This window comes from Xenopus tropicalis, chromosome 5, assembly GCF_000004195.4.
Source record: "Xenopus tropicalis strain Nigerian chromosome 5, UCB_Xtro_10.0, whole genome shotgun sequence".
Taxonomy (NCBI): Eukaryota; Metazoa; Chordata; class Amphibia; order Anura; family Pipidae; genus Xenopus; species Xenopus tropicalis.
In genome coordinates this window covers 148631622-148657758 of record NC_030681.2, presented here as the reverse complement: position 1 = coordinate 148657758, position 26137 = coordinate 148631622, and the positions used below count along the sequence as shown (strand labels likewise).

The following is a 26137-nucleotide window of genomic DNA, read 5'->3' as shown; positions in this document are numbered from 1 at the left end:
GGGGCAGAACAGCCCTATTGGGTTTATTTCATGGTTAAATGATTCCCTTTTCTCTGTAATAATAAAACAGTACCTGTACTTGATCCCAACTAAGATATAATTACCCCTTATTGGGGGCAGAACAGCCCTATTGGGTTTAAATGATTCCCCTTTCTCTGTAAAAGTAGACTTAAGGCATGGAGATCCAAATTAAAGAAAGAATGCAGGTTCCAAGAATTCTGGATAACAGGTCCCATACCTATGCCCATACTAGGGGTACTATAGATATCAGTGTGTTTAGGGATTAGGCAGGTTTGTAAATGAAACCTGGGATTGTTTGTTGCCCAGGTGCTTTTGCTGGTAGCAACCAGAAATAAAGTAGCATTGAAAAAGTTGCTGCTATGGGCAACTGCACTGGTGCAACTTAGCACCTATGTTTAGATATTATCCCCCATGAGTAAGCTGCAAAAAGCAGGAAATAATGTGAGCGAACGAGCTAGAGAGAGGGAACTGCTAAAATAAACAGAAGAGACTGGGGGAGGAGGGGTTAGTACAGGGGCGGGGACACTGGGAGACAATAATAAATAAAGAAAATAATTCTTGTGGAATTTGGAGCTGGCAGAAGGGACTGGAGAGCAGGAGGGGAGTGAGAGAGAAATATCCCCGGGAAAATCAAGCAAAAATACAAGTGTAGTTGAAGGTAAGGAGCAGGGAGTTATAGTTCATTGGAGCTGGGTATGGGTGGGAGTAATAAATATACTGTAGCATGTGTCATATCAGGGACTGCGAGAGAAAGCGGCATTAGTTGCATATAAATGATTGTAACTGACAGTTGTATCTTGGCTCTACTCCAAAACACGCAAAAGGCACCGCCTACAGAAACATGTTGTATAACCATATTGTGTAACTGTCACCCAAGAGTGATTGGCCGCACAGCTGTGCTCTCCGACACAGAGAGAGGCAAATTGCCGCAGGTAGGGTGATAACATCAAAATGTTTGCTCCGGGTTTTGCATAGGTTCCTATCAGTCTTTCTTGGACAAAGCAGAGACAATGGGGCCGATTCACTAAAGGTCGATAACGCTTATCACATGCTTTTTTGCATTAAAAAACATGCGATAAATAAGTACCGATTCATCAAAGTCATTTTGCATGCATTAAGACGCATTTCGCATGCACTAAAAATGCAGTTATTTCTATCGCATTGCGGTAATTAGCGCATAGAAATAGTACTAACGCATGATTCACAAACACAAATGAAGTGTTAAGCGTGCTAAATATCGCATTAGTCTGTGTGAATATTAACCCCCTACTTGGGGCAGGCGGTAATTATAGAAAAGTACAGTTAAGGAGCTTTTGGCAACTCTGCCTCTGGGGCAAATTAGAGAGGCTTCAGATGGGGTTTTTGCCTTCCTCTGGATCAACTAGCAGTTAGGCAGGTTATATATAGGCATTATGGTTGAATGTGATGGGCGTATGTATTTTTTCACCCTAACTTACTATGTTACTATGTTACTATGTAATATGGACTTTGCAGTGGGATTTATTCAAGTCTGTGTTGGCCCCAGAGTGATGCAGCCGCCAGTTTGCAGGGAAATGGGCATTTCAGAACAGTAGTTTTCCGAAAGTAATGGTTATGTGCGTAATAGCGAGCACTAATATCGCAAGCGGAGAACTATATCGCGCGCAGCGGGAAATAATGCAATAAAAGCACTCATCGTGAGTTAAATAACGCAAAGAACATTGCGTCTTAATTATGACGCGAGCGTTAAGTCACAAAAAATAAGAAGCAATAACATTTTTAACGTATGCTATAAATAGCGCTCGTTTTATCGACCTTTAGTGAATCAGTCCCAATATGTCATGTGTGCCACAAGCAGTAGAGCAGAGATCCCCAACCAGTGGCTCGGGGGCAACATGTTACTCACCAACCCCTTGGGTGTTGCTCCCAGTGCCCCCAAACCAGGGAGTTATTTTTGAATTTCTCATTAGAGACAAGTTTTGGGGGTATAAAGACCAGGTGTACTGCCAATCAGAGCCTCCTGTAGGCTACCAGTCTATATAGGGGCTACCATACTTATTTGGCACCCCAGTTACATTTTTTATGCTTGTGTCGCTCCCCAACTCTTTTGACATTTGAACGTGACTCGTGGGTATAAAAGTTTGGATCCCCCTGCCGTAAAGCATAACAGTTAAACAGTAGGTTAGTAAATATTTACTAGCTGGTTATTATGATTCCCTATACCTGTTATTTTATTATTTCTTCTAATTGTAGGTGCAATTAAACCACATGTGCCATGGATCCGGTCTCTGTACTTCTGTCTGTTGTTGTTTGTATTTTCCTATTCAAAGTCTTCTATGGCGGCAAAAGAACACTTGAGAACTTCCCTCCTGGGCCCAAACCATTACCCCTCATTGGGAATCTGCACATGATGAATATGAAGAAACCCCATTTAACATTTATGGAGGTAACACAATAAATCAGTTGTATGTAGTTACCATCCTTTCCTACTAATCTCTCCACATTACCTGCACCTTTCTGAATCCTACTGACCCCAGGTTCTACACTAAACCATACACAGCATATGTGAGTAATATAATAACCAGTAATACTGGTGCATTCTCTCCACCTAACAATGTTCAACTGATGCAGCCAACTACTTTAACTATCACAACTATTCCTATTCACAAAAATAGAAGCTATTGGCCTACTGCCAGAGCTGGGCCAAGTAGAATTGCCAATACTACTTGGCCTGGCACCGTGCCTGCATGCGGTAGCCCCTTCCCCTGCCTGTTCTGTCATCCCCATCTTGCCCCTCAGTCTACAAGCTACCATCTTCCTCCCCCACAGGGTCCACAAACCACCCCTACTGTTCATTTCCCCTTCCCCTCTTCACTTGCTCCAATCCCTGCTGATCTGTCCACTTCAATCTGTTCCCCCACCAGTGGAGGATGTTGGGGAGGATGCTGGGGGGAGCTGAAGGATGCTGGGGAGGATGCCGGGGGGAGTTGGAGGATGCTGGGGGGAGATGGAGGACACTGGGAGGGAGCTGGAGGATGTTGGGGAGGATGCTGGGGGGAGCTGGAGGATGCTGGGGGGAGCTGGAGGACACTGGGAGGGAGCTGGAGGATGTTGGGGAGGATGCAGGGGGGAGCTGGAGGATGCTAGAGGGGAGCTGGAGGATGCTGGGTAGGATGCTGGGGGGAGCTGGAGGACACTGGGAGGGAGCTGAAGGATGTTGGGGAGGATGCTGGGGGGAGATGGAGGACACTGGGAGGGAGCTGGAGGATGTTGGGGAGGATGCTGGGGGGAGCTGGAGGACACTGGGAGGGAGCTGGAGGATGTTGGGGAGGATGCAGGGGGGAGCTGGAGGATGCTAGAGGGGAGCTGGAGGATGCTGGGTAGGATGCTGGGGGGAGCTGGAGGACACTGGGAGGGAGCTGAAGGATGTTGGGGAGGATGCTGGGGGGAGCTGGAGGATGCTAGAGGGGAGCTGGAGGATGCTGGGGAGGATGCTGGGGGGAGCTGTAGGATGCTGGGGGGAGCTGGAGGACACTGGGAGGGAGCTGGAGGATGTTGGGGAGGATGCTAGGGGGGAGTTGGAGGATGTTGGGGAGGATGCTAGAGGGGAGCTGGAGGATGCTAGGGGGGAGCTGGAGGATGTTGTTGAGGAGGATGCTAGGGGGGAGCTGGAGGATGTTGGGGAGGATGCTAGGGGGGAGCTGGAGGATGCTAGGGGGGAGCTGGAGGATGTTGGGGAGGATGCTGGGGGGAGCTGGAGGATGCTAGAGGGGAACTGGAGGATGCTGGGCAGGATGCTGGGAGGGAGCTGGAGGATGCAGAAAATTTTGTTGTGAGGGGCCCTGTGATTTCTGATGGAAGCCCTTACCATTGCTCCATGCCTCCCTCAGTTGGGGGAGATGCCTGTGCCTTTTCTGTCTACCCCCTAATTCCTTCCCTGTGTGACATGATACATGAGTTATTGGTGGCCCAAAGGGATTGATTGGTTGGAGCTTGTACCAAATGTTAGAGGTTTTTGTTTATGTAATTGTTGGTACAATTCTTCAAATATGACATATTTTCTACAGGTATGAGTTATAAACCCCCATTCTTTAAAGGTACTTGCCTCAAAATGTACTCTGGGCACTTCTATATAATTGCACTCAGCAACTCGCTGTCCTTCCTGCTTTCCATTCCGAATCTACCGCAGTGGCACCAATTGATGCAGAGTAACCTGCCACATCCGGCGGTATCTCCACGGTTCCCTGAGTACCAATTGGCAAAGCAAGCCCTAACCAACAGGGGGCACTTGTCATTTACATGCCGAACACCAGAAATGGTGTCAACCAGACCCCATAACAATGGCATCCAATATATGATGAAGTGAAAGTGAAATTGCATTAATTTTGGTGCATCACATGCAATTGTGTCCGCTGCAATGCCCTGTTGCAACCGCAAAGATGCTGGAATGATGCATTATGGGGGAAAAAAGCATGGCAAATAGGATTTGATGTTGTAAATGACCCCTATTATTTTCAGTGCAAACAAAGAATTATTATTATTTAGGTGACGGTATTTTATTAACACTTCCATTACAGCTGGCTGAGAAATACGGCTCTGTATTCAGTGTTCACCTTGGGACAGAGAAGGTGGTTGTGCTTTGTGGAACCGACACAGTGAGAGACGCTCTTATCAACCATGCCGAGGAGTTTTCAGAGAGGGCCAAAATGCCAATTTTTGAAGACTTTTCAAAAGGACTTGGTAACCATATCGAAAATGAATCTTAATGATAACTGTTTTCATACTTTCATACTTTAGACTTGAGAGAAATCCTTCATCCTTCAGGCTCCTTGTATCCAGCATATGTTACATGGATGTAGACTTTTGGTCCCACTGAATGTGGAAGATGTGGAAGATGTGGCATGTATATCATAAAGCACTCTGTCTCCTGTGTCTAGGGAGTGTTGGGCAGTTCTTGTATTTAACCCCTATGAATTTGGCTCCCGTCTCGTATAAGAGCAAGCAACTAGCTCACATCTCCTGGTGGTTGCTTCCATCTTGGATTTGGTCAGTTGGCTATCTCCAGTCAGAGTAGAAAAAGCCCCAGAGCTGACAGAGAGAGACTGGAGGAGACCATTTTATGTATCCTGTGCCAGCAGTGCAGAAGAGGGTCTTAGAAAGGATTTTAATAGAACCCTGTTAATGATAAAAGTCATCTTGTTTAGCTTTTCAGACCTCTGTGAGTTTCAGATGTCACCTCTCTGAAGAGTTACCAAGTGCCATTGTGATTGGATTAGTGGAAGAGTCCATATACTGAGGACTTCCCATACCAGTCAGTTGAACTGAAGAAGCTGCTCGGATGAGTAGTGAAACGTCTTCAATGATTACTTAGCAAATCCAGTTGCTTTAAATTTATTTATACTAGATATACCATGACCTGGATGAATGAAGATCTTCATAGACTTTTCAGAAAAGTATCTACTGCTACATTTTGCAGGATCTAGATGTTCTCAATTCATCTTGGTGGAACGGGAAAAAATACATGTTTGTAGCAGTTTTTTAACAATAGTACAATAATGACAATACTTACTATAATAATGGCAATGCTCACTATTATAAAAAAGGGCCAAAGGATAGTCAGTTGAATTGCTATGGAAATACAATCACATTCTATTCCTTGCTGAACTGGGAGCCCGAACATCTGTTTCTGGTGATCAACCATGTTCTCCGTTCTGACTGGTTGAATCGGATGTGGTCACACCAGATTGAGATTGTTCGAAATGTTTGGTTATACCCCAGTATTTAGTGAACAATATAAGCAAATGGCAAGTCGTCTTAATGCTAATAAGTAGAATCTCCATACTCTAGAAGGGTCCCTAGTGCAAGCGTCCTTGACATGTGTTATCTGTGAAATGACTTGCATTAGTGTCCCTAAGCAAACCCATATATAGATCAGGCTTGAATGATAAATTTGGGTCAACATAGTTGACTTCTTCTTCTCAGGTGTTGTTTTTGGTCATGGTGAGAATTGGAAAGTGATGAGAAGATTCACTCTTTCTACTCTAAGAGACTTTGGGATGGGGAAGAAAACCATAGAAGAAAGAATCAGCGAAGAAAGTGACTGCTTAGTGGAAACAATTAAGTCCTATGAAGGTAGGAGTGAGAGTATGTGTGTGTATATGGGTGTGTTGGGCGGTGTCATAGAAAATTGTGCATTTAAATATGTTCTTACCTGGGGCTGCTCCATCTTGCATGCACACGAACTGACCAAAAAGCAGAATACAGGTATGGAAACCCTTATCCGGAAAGTTCCAAATTATGGAAAGGCCATCTGCCATGGACTCAATTATAAGCAAATAATTCTAATTTTTTAAAATGATATACTTTTTCTCTGTAATAATAAAACAGTACCTGTACTTGATCCCAACTAAGATATAATTACCCCTTATTGGGGCAGAACAGTCCTATTGGGTTTATTTCATGGTTAAATGATTCCTTTTTCTCTGTAATAATAAAACAGTACCTGTACTTGATCCCAACTAAGATATAATTACCCCTTATTGGGGGCAGAACAGCCCTATTGGGTTTATTTAATGGTTAAATGATTCCCTTTTCTCTGTAATAATAAAACAGTACCTGTACTTGATCCCAACTAAGATATAATTACCCCTTATTGGGGGCAGAACAGCCCTATTGGGTTTATTTCATGGTTAAATGATTCCCTTTTCTCTGTAATAATAAAACAGTACCTGTACTTGATCCCAACTAAGTTATAATTACCCCTTATTGGGGCAGAACAGCCCTATTGGGTTTATTTAATGGTTAAATGATTCCATTTTCTCTGTAATAATAAAACAGTACCTGTACTTGATCCCAACTAAGATATAATTACCCCTTATTGGGGGCAGAACAGCCCTATTGGGTTTAATCAATATTTAAATGATCTTTAGCGGACTTAACTTATGGAGATCCAAATTACGGAAAGATCCCTTATCCGAAAAACCCCAGGTCCCGAGCATTCTGGATAACAGATCCCATACCTGTACTACAAAGAAGCAGTAGCAGGCAAAGTAGAGGAGGGTGGCCAACTAGTGCTGGAGATGCCATAGCAATGGGCTATTCAATGATCAAGAAAGCGGGATAAGGCTTATGGCAAACATGGCATATTGTCTTTACAACTTTTTTCCCAAACACTGGCACAGTTATTCCCTTTTGAATAGGATATGATTAATCAGTACTCCTGGAGCCTAGTTGATGCAATAATCTTTGGGAAAGGTCACTTTGAGTTGTTCCCAATTTTTAATGCAGTGCAAGACACAGGTATTATCATCATTATTTGTGTTTGGATTTATACACTGGCGATGAAGGAGGCCAGGTTAAATACCCTTATAGAAGGACTGATACCTGTATGTTGCTATCAGTGGGGGCAGCTGTATGGATGTATATGTGGGTGAGTATATTTACACTTATTGCCTTTACTTTCCTCTATACCCCAGGGAAGCCATTTGATAACACCTTGATAATGAATGCGGCTGTAGCCAACATCATTGTGCACATACTGCTCAACCACCGCTTTGACTATCAGGATCCAACGCTGCTCAAACTTATAAACATAGTCATTGACAATATAAAGATTGGTGGAAGTCCTATCGTTATGGTAATCTTTGAATTTTAAACTATTCTGCCATATTTAAGAATTATGAAAAAGTCACTCCATTTCTCATTCTCACCAAGAAACCATAAATGACCATTCATCTATGGCAGGGGAGGCCAATACGTCGATCGCAGTCCACCATTCGATCCCCCGTGGATTTCTGGTGGACCACGATCAAGCCGGGGATATGGAAGTGCTGCGTGAATATGTACGCTGCGTCGAGTACGTACGCATTCACACCGCACTTCCGCATCGGTCCGGTCGATCGCGACTGAAAAAAGTCTGGCCACCCCTGATCTGTGGCTTCCACATCTCTACAATCACTGTGTACTTCAGTTTGAGTCTGCAATACTAGGGGGCACATTTACTAATCCACGAACGTCTGAAAAGCGTCCGAATGCGTTTTTTTCGTAATGATCGGTATTTTGCGACTTTTTCACGAATTGTCGCAAATTTTTCGAGCGCTCAATACGAAAAAGTCGCAACAATTCGCGAAAGTCGTAATGGCTATACAAAAGTTGCGACAATTCACGAAAGTCATAATGGCTATGAAAAAGTCGCGACAATTCACGAAATTTGTAATGGCTATGAAAAAGTCGCGACAATTCACGTAAGTCGTAACGGTTACGAAAAAGTTTGTTTTCCAATCTGAATTTTTCTCATTCAGATTCATGGATTAGTAAATCAGCCCCTAGGTATATCTAGTATAAATAAATTTGAAGCAACTGGACTTGTTTAGTAATCATTGAAGACGTTTCACTACTCATCCGAGCAGCTTCTTCAGTTCAACTGACTGGTATGGGAAGTCCTCAGCATATGTACTCTTCCACTAATCCAATCACAATGGCACTTTGTAACTCTTCAGAGAGGTGACATCTGAAACTCACAGAGGTGTGAATGCTGTGGAGTTACTTTGAAAGGATTACCAAAGTATCATGCAACTCTTCAAACAGGTGTTACTTGTTAGAGTTGCATGAATGGATGTGTGAAGAGTTCTGAAACTGCCAGGGTACAGATGTTAGAACAGCATTGTATGTAGCAGACAGATGGTGTCGAAGTCCCCCGCCTCTGTTAAGGGATGGTTTCTCCACTTTGACATGAATGGCCTCTTTTACACCTCTTTCAAACCAGCGGTCTTCTTTGTCCAAAATTTGGACATTGCTATTTTCAAAGGAGTGTCCCTTGTCTTTCAGGTGTAGAAAGACAGCAGAGTCCTGGCCTGTAGTGTTCAAATTTCTTACACTATGGGGCCCATTTACTAAAGGCCTTTTTTCACAAATGCTTCTTAAGCAAAACTATGGGGCACATTTACTAACCCACGAACGGGCCGAATGCGTCCGATTGCGTTTTTTTCGTAATGATTGGTAATTTTGCGATTTTTTTCGGCGTCTTTACGATTTTTGCGTAAAAACGTGAGTTTTTCGGCGTCTTTACGATTTTTGCATAAAAACGCGAGTTTTTCGTAGCCATTACGAAAGTTGCGCAAAGTCGCGATTTTTCGTAGCGTTAACACTTGCGCGCAAAGTCACGCCTTTTTCGTAGCGTTAAAACTTAAAAGGCGCGACATTTCGCGCAAGTTTTAACGCTACGAAAAATCGCGACTTTGCGCAACTTTCGTAATGGCTACGAAAAACTCGCGTTTTTACGCAAAAATCGTAAAGACGTCGAAAAACTCGCGTTTTTACGCAAAAATCGTAAAGACGCCGGAAAACTCGCGTTTTTACGCAAAAATCGTAAAGACGCCGAAAAAATCGCAAAATGTTCGTTTCCAATCGGAATTTTTCCAATTCGGATTCGAAATCGTGTCTTAGTAAATCAGCCCCTATGTGTTTTTGTTTTTAACGAAAATAACAAAAAAAAAATGTATTAAAAGAAAAATCCACTTATGATAATTTTTATGAACACAATTTTTTTTCAGGGAATTCATGTATTTTTTAGGATTCTCTTTGTGAGAGTTTTTCGTTCATGCTTTTTTAAAACGGTCATTTTGATCAGTCACTTGGCATTCCCGGTTTTAGAGAAAATGAGTTTATTCGTGGTTTTAAAAAACTTCTAAAACCACTATTTTGGACTTGCTGATACTTTAGAGATTTGGGAAGATTCTCATTCATCCAGGTCATGGTGTAGCTATCAATTTTGAATTGAGAAAGCCAGTTGGGTGACTGGCAAAACGTCTTCAAGAAGAACACAACAAGTCCAGTTGATTTGACTTATTACTACATACTCACACATTGGAGTTTGTAATTCTTGGGTGCACAGGTTGGGGAAACACCAATTGGTCATTTTTCTCTTCCTCTTTGGGTCTTCTGCCAAGGATAAGGCTTCTGCCCAGGCTCTCGTTCTCTGCACTCCCCCATTACCAATATATATAGGGCATTAACCCATTCTGTGCATTAAGCTGCCAAGCAGTGCCCTCCTCTTTAAGCAAAACAGGGATTGTTTGTCCATACATTGCAATATACTTCAAGCTGGCCAACTGCGTCACAGTCATCCCTTCTGGCCAGTCCTACACTGACTTAAGCGATTCACCAAGAATTCTACTGCTTCAATATACATTTAGCAAAGGGACTAACTTTTACCTGCAACTTGCTTGCTTTCACGGTTAAACCCCCAAATGGTTGTTCTTTTATTGACCCATTGGGATCACCTGACTGCAGCTGGGAAGGGTGGGAGCTACAACATGGAGCCGGCCCTGCTCCTGTATAAACTATAGCAAAAGAGAGAACGTTGTGCTCAACCACTAAATTTGAAACCATTAGGCGGGGGTGCAATGAGGTTGTGACCACAAAATACATAGAAACAACAACAAGAGCCCCTCTGCACTCCCCCATTATAAATATATATAGGGCATTAACCCATTCTGTGCATTAAGCTACTAAGAAATGCCCTCCCCTTTAAGCAAATTAAGTCAGTGTAGGACTGGCCAGAAGGGATGACTTTGATGCAGTTGGGCAGCTGAATATAGTGCAATGTATGGACAAACAGTCCCTGTTTTGCTTAAAGGGGAGGGCATTGCTTGGCAGCTTAATGCACAGAATGGGTTAATGCCCTATATATATTGGTAATGGGGGAGTGCAGAGGGGCTCTTGTTGTTTCTATGTATTTTGTGGTCACTCCCTCATTGCACCCCCGCCTAATGGTTTCAAATTTAGTGGTTGAGTACAACGTTCTCTCTTTTTTTTTTTTTTTTTGCTACAGTCTCTGGCTCTATTCCTTCTTTCCATTAGGGATAGAACAAAGACACTGATTAATACACATTCCCCCCTTCACATGTACACCACAGTGGTCACCTGAAAATGATATTTAGTTAGATATTCTACTTCTAAGCTCATCCTGAAAGCTGTGTTCCTCTACCCATAATTGCTAAGTTGCTAGCTAATTTGGGGAGTACAAATTAGGTAGGAATGTGTATAGTAATACAGTCTTACAACCATACCATATCTTTGAGCAATAAAATGTCTGATGAGAATTTTTTGGATTCTGCCGAACCCCCGAACGCTTCGTAAAGGATTTGACCGAATACCAAACCGAATCCTAATTAGCATGTGCTAATTAGGTTTTGAAAGGGTTAAATCTGGGGAAAATGGGAAAAGTTTTCAACTTCTATGTTTATGTGACAAAAAGGCACATGATTTTTAGGATTCGGTTTCGGTTCGACCAGAGGCATGGATTTGGCCGAATCCGAATCCTGACGTAAAAGGCCGAATCTTGGCCGAATCCCGAATTTCAATTTACAGTATCTAGTAGAATTAAGTCTAAAACAACTGGACTTTTCTTAGTTTTTCTTGAAAACGTTTCACCCCTCATCCGAGTGGCTTCTTCAGTTCAAAGTAGACTTAATTTTACTAGATACTGTATATCATGACCTGGATGAATGAGAATCTTCATAGACATATTTCAATTTACAGTATCTAGTAGAATTAAGTCTAAAACAACTGGACTTTTCTTAGTTTTTCTTGAAAACGTTTTATCCCTTATCCGAGTGGCTTCTTCAGTTCAAAGTAGACTTAATTCTACTAGATACTGTATATCATGACCTGGATGAATGAGAATCTTCATAGACATATTTCAATTTACAGTATCTAGTAGAATTAAGTCTAAAACAACTGAACTTTTCTTAGTTTTTCTTGAAAACGTTTCACCCCTCATCCGAGTGGCTTCTTCAGTTCAAAGTAGACTTAATTTTACTAGATACTGTATATCATGACCTGGATGAATGAGAATCTTCATAGACATATTTCAATTTACAGCATCTAGTAGAATTAAGTCTAAAACAACTGGACTTTTCTGAGTTTTTCTTGAAAACGTTTCAACCCTCATCCGAGTGGCTTCCTCAGTTCAAAGTAGACTTAATTCTACTAGATACTGTATATCATGACCTGGATGAATGAGAATCTTCATAGACATATTTCAATTTACAGTATCTAGTAGAATTAAGTCTAAAACAACTGAACTTTTCTTAGTTTTTCTTGAAAACGTTTCACCCCTCATCCGAGTGGCTTCTTCAGTTCAAAGTAGACTTAATTTTACTAGATACTGTATATCATGACCTGGATGAATGAGAATCTTCATAGACATATTTCAATTTACAGCATCTAGTAGAATTAAGTCTAAAACAACTGGACTTTTCTTAGTTTTTCTTGAAAACGTTTTATCCCTTATCCGAGTGGCTTCTTCAGTTCAAAGTAGACTTAATTCTACTAGATACTGTATATCATGACCTGGATGAATGAGAATCTTCATAGACATGTTTTCTTAGTTTTTCTTGAAAACGTTTCACCCCTCATCCGAGTGGAATCTTCATAGACATATTTTCTTAGTTTTTCTTGAAAACGTTTCACCCCTCATCCGAGTGGCTTCTTCAGTTCAAAGTAGACTTAATTTTACTAGATACTGTATATCATGACCTGGATGAATGAGAATCTTCATAGACATATTTCAATTTACAGTATCTAGTAGAATTAAGTCTACTTTGAACTGAAGAAGCCACTCGGATGAGGGGTGAAACGTTTTCAAGAAAAACTAAGAAAAGTCCAGTTGTTTTAGACTTAATTCTACTAGATACTGTAAATTGAAATTCGGGATTCGGCCAAGATTCGGCCTTTTTCGTCAGGATTCGGATTCGGCCAAATCCATGCCTCTGGACTTTTCTTAGTTTTTCTTGAAAACGTTTTATCCCTTATCCGAGTGGCTTCTTCAGTTCAAAGTAGACTTAATTCTACTAGATACTGTATATCATGACCTGGATGAATGAGAATCTTCATAGCCATATTTCAATTTAGTTTTCACAGTTTAGAATTCTTTAATGAATATACTATGAAAGTTTCAAATAAATGTATATTTATCTTGGAAATTAACATTTTTATTTATGTGTTCTATTATGTTAACAAGCTGTATAACACATATCCATCTGTTGTGCGGTGGATTCCCGGAAGTCACAAAACTCTTGGTGAGAATACAGCACAATTATACAAGTTTCTTGAAGAGACATTTACCCAACATAGAGAACAATTGGACGTGAATGACCAGAGGGATCTCATTGATGCATTTCTTGTCAAGCAACAAGAGGTAAGGCTGAATTCACGTATGAACAGGAATTATCCCCATTCATTATTATGATATTTATTTGGAAATTAAGTTCCATAATGTGGATGGTACTGTCATAAAAGAGGTAATAGACCATGAAAGTCACCTTCCAGGCAGATATCAAACCAGCCACACTATCCTCCTAGGCTAAACACACTTCTCCCAACTGATTGGTCAGTACGCTAAAGCATCACTTTTAATAAAGAAACCAGATATGGAGTGTGTGATGTCATCTGCTCCTCCTACTGATGATGGGCTGTGTGATGTCATCTCCTCCTTACTAGACTGAAACTAGATTGAGACAAATATTGGCAAATATACAGGAGAAAATTTGTCCCGTGTGTTTTGAGAAATGGTTGAAAAATAAAGAAAAATGTGAAAACTGTTGGGCTCTAGTGAAGTTTTCACAAGGCAAGGATTCGTTGAGAATTTCCTCGTTTTGCCATTGGCCAATTTTTTCTTGAAACGAGTGAAAAACGTAAAAAAAATGACGCGGCCCAAAAAAAAATTGTCTTGATCGTCCAAAAGAATTACACACACCATTTTCAATGTTTCACAAATTTTCCACCGTTCAGCGAATCTTTTGAAAGATTTGCACATTCTTCGGCGAAATGGGACAGATTCGCTCATCACTATTTAAAGAATACTTTCTTTTCCATTAATGCCATTTAATATAATAAATTTGATAGAATTTGCGGTTCTGCGGTTTAAAATACTGAACTATTGGAAGGGATTCTGTTTCTGTGCTTTTATTTTACAGACAGCAAAGGGATAGGTGTCTAATTGTATATTAAAAGAAGCAAAGGGAACTTGTTGGAAGCACTAATCTATACAGGGTCGGACTGGGCCGCCGGGACACCGGGAAAAAATCCCAGTGGGCCCCGGCCCTAGTGGGCCCCAGCGGCCCAGTCCGACCTTTGCCGGCGCTCCCCCTACTGACTGTTCCTCCCCGACGCGTTCAATTTATACGCGCTCGGGGAGGACGTCAGGCGGGGGCCCTGTGGGGGGGTTAGGGGGGCCCCTGGGGGGGGGTTAGGGGACGCGGCTGGGGCACCTGCAGGGCCCCTGGGGTGGGAGCCCCGGTGGGCCCTGCACCCCCCAGTCCGACCCTGAATCTATATTTATATTAGGGGAAAGAGTTGAAGTAGTGATGAGCGAATCTGTCCCGTTTCACTTCACCATAAAATTTGCGAAACGGCGCAAAACGCATTTGTTGCGCTTTTTTTTTTTGTCACCCACTTCTATTTTTTGTCTATTTTTTTGTCACCCACACCAAATTTTGACGCGACCGTGCCCAATTTTGATGCAACCGTGCCATTGTTTCAACGCGACCGCGCCCAAATTGACACGGCCATGTCCTTTTTTTGACGCGACCAATTTGACGTGCAACAAAAACATTTCTGTTAAACAATGACCATGCCCTTTTTTTGACGCGACCGTGCCCAATTTGACACGACCATGCCCTTTTTTTGACGCAACCAATTTGACATGCAACAAAAACATTTCCGTGAAACAATGGCAAAATGCGGAAATTTGCTGCGAATCCATGCCTGGCGAAAAAATTCCCTCATCACTAGTTGGAAGGGTTGCTGCCTACTCTTCTTTAAAGATACCTTAAAATGGGCAGTTTGTTTGTAAGGGTAGCAATCACCTACTAAAGCCTATTTCTAGTGATAAGCGAATCTGTCCCGGCAAAAAATCAGTGAAATGCATTTGTTGCACAATTTTTTGTCTCACGTGTCCTTTTTTGCCACAATCGCGTCTATTTTTGACGCACCCGCAACTTTTTTTTTTACGTGCAACAAATGCAAGACAATTCACCAATGGTGAAATGCGGAAATTCGCTGCAAATCCATGTCTGACAAAAAAATTTGCTCATCACTACCTATTTCCATAGCAAAGAGAAGCAACCGGAAGCTATTATTGATATTTTTATCAAAACCCCTTTAGCTCCAGAGCTCTAAATGCCTTCTCAATTTGTAATGTAGACGATATTAATATTGGATATTTCAGGAGAAGCCTTCTTCTGCAAAGTTTTTCCACAACGAAAATCTGGTAGCACTTTTAGCCAATTTATTTGTCGCTGGAATGGAGACAAGTTCTACCACTCTCCGATGGGGCCTCCTGCTAATGATGAAATATCCAGACATTCAAAGTAAGGAACCAATTTATAGGATTTGATGGAATATAATTGCTTTATAATGTACCTGTAATGTATATTTAAATGGGATGTCCAGTTTTTGATCCACTGACTTGCGAGACATGTCTCAATGTTTTTCAAAGAGACATACATACAAACACGGAGAGCGAAGAAGATATAATGGTTTCTGCAAAGAATCTCATAGATGGGTTGATCTTCCCCTCACTGTTTTTGTTAACTGTGATTACAGCTAAGGCCACCTTGCTTTTATACACTGCATTTTCTCTATACAGGTATGGGATCTGTTATCCGGAAACCCATTATCCAGAAAGTTCCGAATTACGGAATGGCCATCTCCCATAGACTCCATTATAAGCAAATAATTCTAATTTTTAATAATGATTTCCTTTTTCTCTGTAATAATAAAACAGTACCTGTACTTGATCCCAACTAAGATATAATTACCCCTTATTGGGGGCAGAACAGCCCTATTGGGTTTATTTCATGGTTAAATGATTCCCTTTTCTCTGTAATAATAAAACAGTACCTGTACTTGATCCCAACTAAGATATAATTACCCCTTATTGGGGGCAGAACAGTCCTATTGGGTTTATTTCATGGTTAAATGATTCCCTTTTCTCTGTAATAATAAAACAGTACCTGTACTTGATCCCAACTAAGATATAATTACCCCTTATTGGGGCAGAACAGCCCTATTGGGTTTATTTAATGGTTAAATGATTCCCTTTTCTCTGTAATAATAAAACAGTACCTGTACTTGATCCCAACTAAGATATAATTCTCCCTTATTGGGGGCAGAACAATCCTATTGGGTTTATTCATTATTTAAATGATTTTTTAGTAGACTTAAGGTATGGAGATCCAAATTATGGAAAGATCCCTTATCCGGAAACCACAGGTCCCAAGCATTCTGCATAATAGGTCCCATACCTGTATAATATATGGTAAATAATTCCATGAATATCTTGGACAGCATATATTTATTTGCCCAAAATCTCCCCATAACTGACCTCCTTGCAAAATGCCATCACTACCAACTATGGTTCCATGAATGGATAAGAACTGACAAGTAAAAGTCCCCAACCTTTTTTTTTTACTAGTGAGCCACATTTAAATATAAAAAGGTTGAAGAGTAACACAAGCATGAAAGACAGTGCCTAATAAGAGACGTGATTGGTTATTTGGTAGCGCAATGTGGACTGGCAGCCTACAGGAGGCTCTGTTTGGCAGTACACATGGTCTTTATGCCTCCAAAACTTGCCTCCAAGTCAGAAATATAAAAATAAGTGTTTTAAAACCACATCAATGGGGTTGGTGAGCAACATGTTGCTTACAAGCCACTGGTTGGGGATCACTGCTATAAACTGTAGGTAGCATTCATACATTGTTACAACGAATCCCTCTACTACCCGCTCCCTCTCTGCTTTTTTTGTTTCCTCCAGAAAAAGTCCAAGATGAAATTGACAGAGTGATTGGATCAGTAGAACCTCGGCTCGAACACCGGAAGCTAATGCCCTATACTGATGCCGTCATTCATGAGATTCAGAGATTTGCCAACATCGCCCCTATTAGCCTTCCCCATGCAACAACTACAGATGTCACATTCAGGGGCTATTTTATCCCAAAGGTATTTTGTTTTTATTTCCAAGAGGGTTGTGTGTAAAAACAGTGGAGGGACACCATTCGCTAATAACTGTTTGCTCAGCCTCCCAACTGAATGGTGGCCATACATGAGGGCGGTCACATTCTCTTGTCCTGTTCATTCAGGCAAATGGCCCCAACAAATCAGACATAGGTGAAGAGAAGTGTGGCTCTTCCTCCTGCAGTCATCCAAATGTATTAGACTATAAACTTTTGGACAGGATAGGACCACAATATTGGCTTACAAAACTGCCCCCTGGTGACGTACATGTCCAGACAGTTGGACTGTGTGGTCAATTTTCCCCAATTGCTTTACGAACCGGCAGCCTAACCGAATGTTACAATACAAAGGAAGGATTGAACCATGGTCTGTAAAATGTAATTTGATTTCAAATTTGTTGGGCCACCAATTTCCCATTGCAGCCATTTGAATGATTTGATTCCTTAAACGGACAGTAACACCAAAAATGAAATTGTATCAAAGTAATTAATATATTATGTACTACTGCTCTGCACTGGTAAAAGTTGTGTGTTTGCCTAAGAAACCCTGCTATAGTTTATATAACTAAACATGACTAAAGGGAGCATTAACTAAGCTGCGACTTTTTCGGGTTGGGCTTTTTGTCGTCGAACACCCCAAAAAGTTGTGACTCTTCCAAGATTTATTATGCAACATAAATATGTCAGCTAAAACTTGTCGAGATCATGTAGAAGTCAATTGCAGATGTCGTTTCTACAATTGTAAGATCTTTCTTTGCATCAGAGTTTGGGGGTTTAGCTCTTTAGGTAGAAGCGGCAGCCAATACTCTTGGAGCCCCCTTACAACTACAGCCTTCCCAGCTGAACAGACCCTCAATGTCACAGCCCTCGGTGCTTCACAGAGGATTCCGGAAGGCATATACCTTCCTTCTTTGGCTTTCCCAACCATGCTACAGTACATAGTTACATAGTTACATAGTTACATAGGGTTGAAAAAAGACCATTGTCCATCAAGTTCAACCCATCCGAGTAAACCCAGCACACAACCTATACTAACCAATCTATACACTCACATACATAAACTATATATATACAACCAGTAATACTAACTGTAGATATTAGTATCACAATAGCCTTGGATATTCTGCTTGTTCAAAAACTCATCCAGGCCCCTCTTAAAGGCATTAACAGAGTCTGCCATTACCACATCACTAGGAAGGGCATTCCACAGCCTCACTGCCCTCACCGTGAAAAACCACCTACGCTGCTTCAAATGGAAGCTCTGTTCCTCTAATCTATAGGGGTGACCTCTGGTGCGCTGATTGTTTTTATGGGAAAAAAGAACATCCCCCAACTGCCTATAATCCCCTCTAATGTACTTGTACAGAGTAATCATGTCCCCTCGCAAGCGCCTCTTTTCCAGAGAAAACAACCCCAACCTCGACAGTCTAACCTCATAGTTTAACCCTTCCATCCCCTTAACCAGTTTAGTTGCACGTCTCTGCACTCTCTCCAGCTCATTAATATCCTTCTTAAGGACTGGAGCCCAAAACTGCCCCCCATACTCAAGGTGAGGCCTTACCAGGGACCTATAAAGCGGCAAAAATATGTCCTCATCCCTTGAGTCAATGCCCTTTTTTATACAAGACAGCACTTTATTTGCTGTAGTAGCCACAGAATGACACTGCCTGGAATTAGACAACTTGTGATCTACAAAAACCCCTAGATCCTTCTCCATTAAGGATGCCCCCAACACACTACCATTCAGTAGATAGTTTGCGTTTATATTATTCCTACCAAAGTGCATAACTTTGCACTTGTCAACATTGAACCTCATTTTCCAGTTTGCTGCCCAGTTTTCCAATTTTGTCAAATCGCTCTGCAAAGCGGCAGCATCCTGCATGGAACTTATAGTTTTGCACAATTTAGTGTCATCAGCAAAAATAGAAACAGTACTCTCTATGCCCACCTCCAGGTCATTAATAAACAAGTTAAAAAGCAAAGGACCAAGGACTGACCCCTGCGGTACTCCACTAACCACACTGGCCCAATTAGAAAATGTTCCATTTACCACCACTCTTTGTACTCTATCCTTCAGCCAGTTTTCTATCCAATTACAAATATTATGTTCTAGGCCAATATTCCTCAATTTGATCATTAACCTTCTGTGAGGTACTGTATCAAACGCTTTAGCAAAATCTAAGTAGATGACATCAACTGCCATTCCAGCATCAAGGTTCCTGCTCACCTCCTCATAAAAGGCAACTAAATTAGTCTGGCAAGATCTGTTATGCATAAAACCATGCTGGCACAAACTAATAGTATTGTGAACTGCAATGTATTCAACTATCCTATCCCTTATTACCCCTTCCAGAAGCTTTCCTACTACTGATGTCAGACTAACAGGCCTATAGTTTTCAGGCTGAGAACGAGATCCCTTTTTAAATAACGGCACCACATTAGCAATCCGCCAGTCTCTTGGCACCATGCCAAACCTCAACGAATCCTGAAAAATTATGTGAAGAGGCTTGGCAATCACAGCGCTCAGCTCATTTAATACCCTGGGATGAATCCCATCCGGTCCTGGACCTTTGTTTACCTTTACATGTTCAAGTCTCTTTTGAATTTCCTCCTGAGTGACCCATGCGTCAGTAGCTAAATTACTAGCACTGGGTATATTAAAAGGGAAGCCTTCATTATCTGGCTCCTCAGATGTATAGACAGATGAAAAATAAGAGTTCAAAATTTCAGCTTTTTCCCCGTTCTCATCAACCAACGTACCTCCCCGTGATAATAAAGTTCCCACCCCTTCTTGCTTCATTTTTTTACTATTCACATAATTAAAAAATAATTTTGGATTCTTTTTACTCCTAGCTGCAATATCCCTTTCCATCTCTATTTTAGCTTGCCTGATAGCTTTTTTGCTGCTTTATTTGCTTCCTTGTACCTGATGAAAGTTTCCGCTGTCCCAGCTAACTTGAATGCTTTAAAAGCACGTTTTTTATTACCAACCTCGACCTTAACACTTTTATTCAGCCATAAGGGTTTTGCTTTGCGATGCCTCTCCTTGCTTACAAGGGGAATATACTGTTGTGTATACCTGCAAAGCAATGTTTTAAAGATGTTCCATTTTCCTTCTGTGTCTAACCCCATGAAAAGCCTTTCCCAGTTGACACATTGCAGAGATGCCCTTAAACTGGCAAAGTCTGCACGTCTAAAATTGAGCGTTTTAGTTACTCCCTTATAGAGCTGTCTCTGCAGCATTATCTCAAAGGAGACCATGTTGTGATCACTGTTCCCCAAATGCTCACCCACACAAATGTTAGAGATAAGTTCAGTATTATTAGATATTACCAGGTCCAAAATAGACTCATTCCGAGTAGGTTCTTGAACCACCTGAAATAAAAAGTTGTCATTTAGCATATTTACAAACCTACTAGCTTTTTCTGACTTAGCCCCCCCATTACTCCAGTCAATGTCCGGATAATTAAAGTCCCCCATAATAACAACTTGACCCAATTTTGAAGCCTCCTCCATTTGTAAAAGTAGCTGGGACTCATCCCCCTCATCTATACGGGGTGGTTTATAGCATACACCAATGATCATTTTCTTTGTGACCTTCAGCCCTACTGAAATTTCTACCCAAAGAGATTCAACGTTTTCATTGGTAATGTCTTTATTACATGGCTTTAAATCTGACTTTACATAAAGACAAACCCCTCCACCCTTTTTAATCCCTCTGTCCCTCCTAAAAAGCGTATACCCATTTAAATTCACTGCCCAGTCGCATTTTTCATCCCACCAGGTCTCAGTGATACCTATTAAATCATAATTTTCAATACATGCAATAGCCTGCAGCTCCCCTATTTTTCCCGACAAGCTACGCGCATTAGCCAGCATGCAGCGGAGATTACTACTTCTTCCTCTACAGCTTACATTAGCTAAAGGACAGTTATAGCTAAGGTGAAAATTAGTCTGTTTCCCTTGTAACAATGGAAGCTCCTTATCTGATAAACTATATGCCCCCCTCACTCCTCCCCCACAACCCTTTACTGGTCCCACTGCCCCATCTACACTAGCTCTCCCATAAGAATCTAGCTTACCAACCCCCCCCTTGTCTAGTTTAAACACTCCTCCAGCCTCTTAACCATTCTCTCCCCTAGCACAGTAGACCCCCTTCCATTGAGGTGCAATCCGTCAGGGCTGTATAGATTGTACCCCAAAGAAAAGTCAGCCCAGTGCTCTAGGAACCCAAACCCTTCCTTCCTACACCAAGACTTTAGCCACGCATTTAGCTCCCTAAGCTCCCGCTGTCTCCCTAAACTAGCACGCGGCACCGGCAAAATTTCCGAAAAAATTACATTGGAGGACCTTTGCTTAATTTTAGAGCCTAGATCCCTGAACTCACTCTTTAAGGTCCCCCACCTACCGTTCATTTTGTCGTTAGTACCGATATGTACCAAGACAGCCGGGTCATGCCCAGCCCCTCCCAATAATGTGTCGACCCGATCAACCACATGCCGAACCCTGGCACCAGGAAGACAGCAAACTGTCCGGTTGAAGCGATCCGCTCGACAGATTACCCTGTCCACTTTCCTAATGATTGAATCCCCTATAACCACCATCTGTTTAGGCCTAGCTCTGCTCTCCTCCCCACCACTACTAGAGAAACTGGTCTCCCGGCTGTTAGAAAGATCAGCCTCATCTAGAACCGCCAGTCCAGAGTTCACACTCCCATCTTCTTCACACAATCTGGCAAATCTGTTGGGATGCGCAAACCCTGGAGCAGCCTCCCTTTTTCTTTTCCCCACACTCGATTTTCTAACTGTCACCCAGCTTACTGCCCTATCATCCTTTCCTTGCTCCCCTCCCCCCATACTATCTGACCCCGCTAGTTCTTGTTCAGTTAGCAAGAGACTTCTTTCAAGATTGTCAATAGAACGCAGTGTTGCAACTTGTTCCTCTAGTGCTCTAACGCGAGCCTCTAAAGTGGCAACTCGCTCACATCCACAACAGAGGTATGCACTTTGGAACTGTTGTTCCACAACTGCATACATGCTTCAATGTTGCTGCCACTCATTCTCCCAGTTACAGAAACAGTTAAACAAAAATTGGTGAAAAAAGGCTATTAAATAAACAAAAAAATTTTTTTTTTTTTTTTTTTTTTTAACCTTGTTTTAACTCCCTTAGTTTGTAACTCCTGTGATTATAACTCCACTTATAGAGCACCCACTAACTCCTGTGATTATAACTCCACTTATAGAGCCCCCACTTAAAGGAAAAATAAAGTCAAAGTCACTTGGGGGTGCCAAAATGTTAGGCACCCCCAAGTGACTTTGACCGCTTACCTTTTACCCCGGGCTGGTGCCCCTGTGAGGAAGGAACAGCACCAGCCCGGGGTAGCTGCCGGCGCTTCCTTTTCCTGATTCGCTGCGCGCGCATGCGCAGTAGAGTGAAAAGCCGAACTTAAATGTTAAAGTCGGCTTTTCACTCTACTGCGCATGCGCCCACCGCTGGCACTCAGGAAAAGGAAGCGAGGAAGACGGAAGCGCTGCGCTCCAGGTGCCCCGGGCTGGTGCTGTTTTCTCCTAACAGGGGCACCAGCCCGGGGTACGAGGTAAGCGGTTAAAGTCACTTGGGGGTGCCTAACATTTTGGCACCCCCAAGTGACTTTGACTTTCGTTTCCCTTTAAAGAGCAATCACTTACAGAGCACCTACCACCAGAGCAAGCTCCACTGGAGTGCCAGTGGTTCTATTTCAACAGTCTGTTAAGGTGAACTAATCAAACCCCACCCCCTCAAACTGAGGGTAATTACAAAGGAATGTAACTCTGGCAAACCTGCTGTAAGCCTTATAGTTAACCAAACTTTGTAAATTGGCACCAAAAAGAGCAAATACTTTTGAAAAAATTTAAACCCAACAGTTAGAAAACACAGTGATTCTGAATAAAGTTAATAAAAAATACTTATCCCTTTTTTTTGTTGAATTGAAAAAGCAGTTGATTCAGTCAGCCACCAGCCTGTTAGTAATTTTAGAGGTTTTTGGGTTTTCTGATGTTGGCTTTTGTGCTCCAAGTTGAAAAAGTCGTTACTTTCCAGCAACTTTTTCCCACACTTGCCTTTTCAGTACAGATTTTTTGATAAATGTCTGACATTCTTGTTAATGAATTTATTTGGAAAATAAACTAAAAAAAAGGTGAGGAGGGTGTCTAACATTAGGCACCCCCCAGTGATTTGTACCTTTCCTTCTCCTTTCATTTCTTTCCTCTCATTTTGCTCATTGTTAGGATACCCAAGTGATGATAGTGCTGACTTCTGTTCTGCGAGATAAAGATTATTTCAAAAAGCCAGAAGACTTTTACCCGGAACATTTCCTTAACTCCAAAGGAAACTTTGTTAAAAATGAAGCCTTCCTTCCTTTCTCAGCAGGTACTGTGTCTCTGTTGCATTAGTATCCCTCAATATACCAAGACGTATCTCTTTTTCTACTTTGCCCCACAGGGGCCTCCACCCAACGTCCTCCCCTGAGAGCACGTAAGTGAAAAGCATCAGAGGAGGACACTGGCGGCCAGGGGAGCGGCAAAATGAGGGGTCTGGGCCGCTGGGGCCCACCGGGTATTTTCCCAGTGTCCCGGCGGCCCAGTCCAAACCTGTCAGACAGTGTTTCATAGTCAGAATGAGCAGAATGATGTTGAATGTGAGATAAAATTAAGATAATAAGCATATATGGCTAGAATGTGCTGAACAGAAATGTTATTGTATATGGGATATTAAATATTAGAGACATACAGTAATTGTGAAAGTGGTGAAATATGTGCTATAGAATAGGCAGAATATGTGATATGTAAACATAACTATATAGGATATAAATGTGGGATAGAATGGCAAGCATGGGATAGCACCGTGAGTATAATACGAATGTATAGGATAGTTGCATTGAGGATTTATGAAACAGAATTGTGAGGATGTGCAGAATGGAATGGATATTAGTGCTGGATAGAAAGGCAAGAACATCCAGGATAGAATGGTTATAAGCAGAATAATAGGATAAAACATAGAAAACAATGGTGAAAATGAGGGAAATAAAATATTGTTGTAAAACATATCTAAGGGGCCGATTCATCAAATCACGAGTTCGAATCCCAAATGGGAAAAATTTGGATTGGATTAGATAATTTCTGAAGATCGCAAATATCACGAAAAAATCGTATTAGTCATGATAATATCGTATTGGCGATCCGAAATTTTCGTATTGAACATAAATGGCGGGAAAACCTTTCCAACTTTGATCCTTCTGTGCATGATTTTGGAAGCCTCCCATAGGGCTCAATGGCACTCTGCAGCTCCAACCCGGCCCAAGGAAAGTCTCCCATAGGGCTCAATGGCACTCTGCAGCTCCAACCCGACCCAAGGAAAGCCTCCCATAGGGCTCAATGGCACTCTGCAGCTCCAACCCGGCCCAAGGAAAGCCTCCCATAGGGCTCAATGGCACTCTGCAGCTCCAACCCGGCCCAAGGAAAGTCTCCCATAGGGCTCAATGGCACTCTGCAGCTCCAACCTGGCCCAAGGAAAGTCTCCCATAGGGCTCAATGGCACTCTGCAGCTCCAACCTGGCCCAAGGAAAGTCTCCCATAGGGCTCAATGGCACTCTGCAGCTCCAACCCGGCCCAAGGAAAGTCACGATAATGAAGCTTGAATAAATCCGAAACTTTCCTACTCGGCACGACAACACGGTTTTGTCGCACAAATTTTGTCGCAAAGTACGAAAAAGTTGCTGAAAATACGAAGGGAGCGTTTGTGGATTAATAAATCTGCCCCTAAGTATTGATTGTCACCGGCTCCAAATATGCACTTTTATCTTTTCTGGTTGCTTAACAATGCCTGGGATTTCTCACTGGAGCAATATATTACCCTGCTAATAATAAGAAGGATAGGATGCTATTTGTGGGATAGAACTGTGAGCAAATATTATGAATATCAATAGGGAGATAACACAGAATGAGTGAGATTGGATCATAAACTAAAGGCTCCCCAAAACCTTCTCACAGGGCCACAGTTGAAATTCTTGTAAGGCCCTATAGATGTATATAGATGGTCAATATCAATTACAAAAGTGTTTCATAACATAGAAAGTGCTTCATTATACAATACAAGATCGTTTATCTTCAGAAATAATTTGTCTTCTCATTAATGCATCTAATAATAAACTGACTGGCTCCAACAAGAGCTAAACCAATCAGCAGTTGGGATATAAGCAGCATTTATTCAAACTCAGTTTGTAGCAGGACCTCATAGGGTTTAGTAATGTAATTACAAAGAAACGTTACTTTGTACTGATTTTATGACAATGGAGTCATGGAAATATCATTTTTAATATGTACACATTGCCTTTCCCTCTTAGGTAGAAGAATCTGTGCCGGAGAGACGTTGGCCAAGATGGAACTCTTCTTGTTCTTCACAAAGTTACTGCAGAACTTCACATTCCAACCCCCTCCTGGAGTTGAGGTCGATCTAACTTGTGCCGATGCAATGACATCCAAACCCCAGGAGCATCAGATCTGTGCTTTGCCTCGCGGCTAGAAAACCATCTTCACACAATAAAAAACAAAATGTAGCTTCTAAATTAAAAAACAAACTTAAAAGTCTGTCGTCATCTAAACAAAGACATTTTCAACAGACCGAAATCCAAAGTGTATGGAAAGAGATTGTTCACGTATAGCAACTATGTCTGAAATATTATTTTGTATTTTTTTTTTTACTGTTCTATATATATATATACATATATATTTTTTAAAAATATACTCAAGATACATGTTGAAACAGTTATGATAACGGCAGATAAAATCGTTGTATTCATGTTTATATTGTCTCACAAGTCAGTTGGTTTAACAACGGGAAGGTTATATCTTCTACCAAAATTCCCAATGTTTCCATCACAAACTGCGGTCTTTCCCAGGGAGGATCAGCTCTAGGAAAAAATAGAAGCAGCCATTGCCATTGGTCAGTAGTGCTGAGCCAATTTTTCCCGTTTTGCTTCGCTGGAAAATTCGTGAATGTTTGGAAAAAAAAATCTGTGATTTTTTAGATGCGGGGCGACAATTTTTTGTCACGTGCTGAATTTTGATGCAGCAAATTTT

General features: G+C 41.7%; 1 protein-coding gene across 2 annotated transcripts; it reads left to right on the top strand.

Annotated features, from left to right (window-relative positions):
- Positions 1-569: 569 nt before the first annotated feature.
- Positions 570-25862, top strand: LOC100490986 (cytochrome P450 2K6). 2 transcript variants are annotated; one of them, XM_012964113.3, is made up of 10 exons: positions 570-679; positions 2254-2446; positions 4578-4740; positions 5983-6132; positions 7476-7636; positions 13025-13201; positions 15233-15374; positions 16823-17007; positions 23288-23429; positions 25402-25862. In XM_012964113.3, exons 2-10 carry the CDS (start codon positions 2276-2278, stop codon positions 25578-25580), a joined length of 1470 nt encoding a protein of 489 aa, XP_012819567.2. In that variant the 5' UTR covers positions 570-679; positions 2254-2275; the 3' UTR covers positions 25581-25862. The 2 variants fall into 2 exon arrangements, with proteins under 2 accessions (XP_012819567.2, XP_031758890.1); XM_031903030.1 differs by lacking the exon at positions 570-679 and having other exon boundaries at positions 1908-2446.
- The last annotated feature ends 275 nt before the right edge of the window (positions 25863-26137 follow it).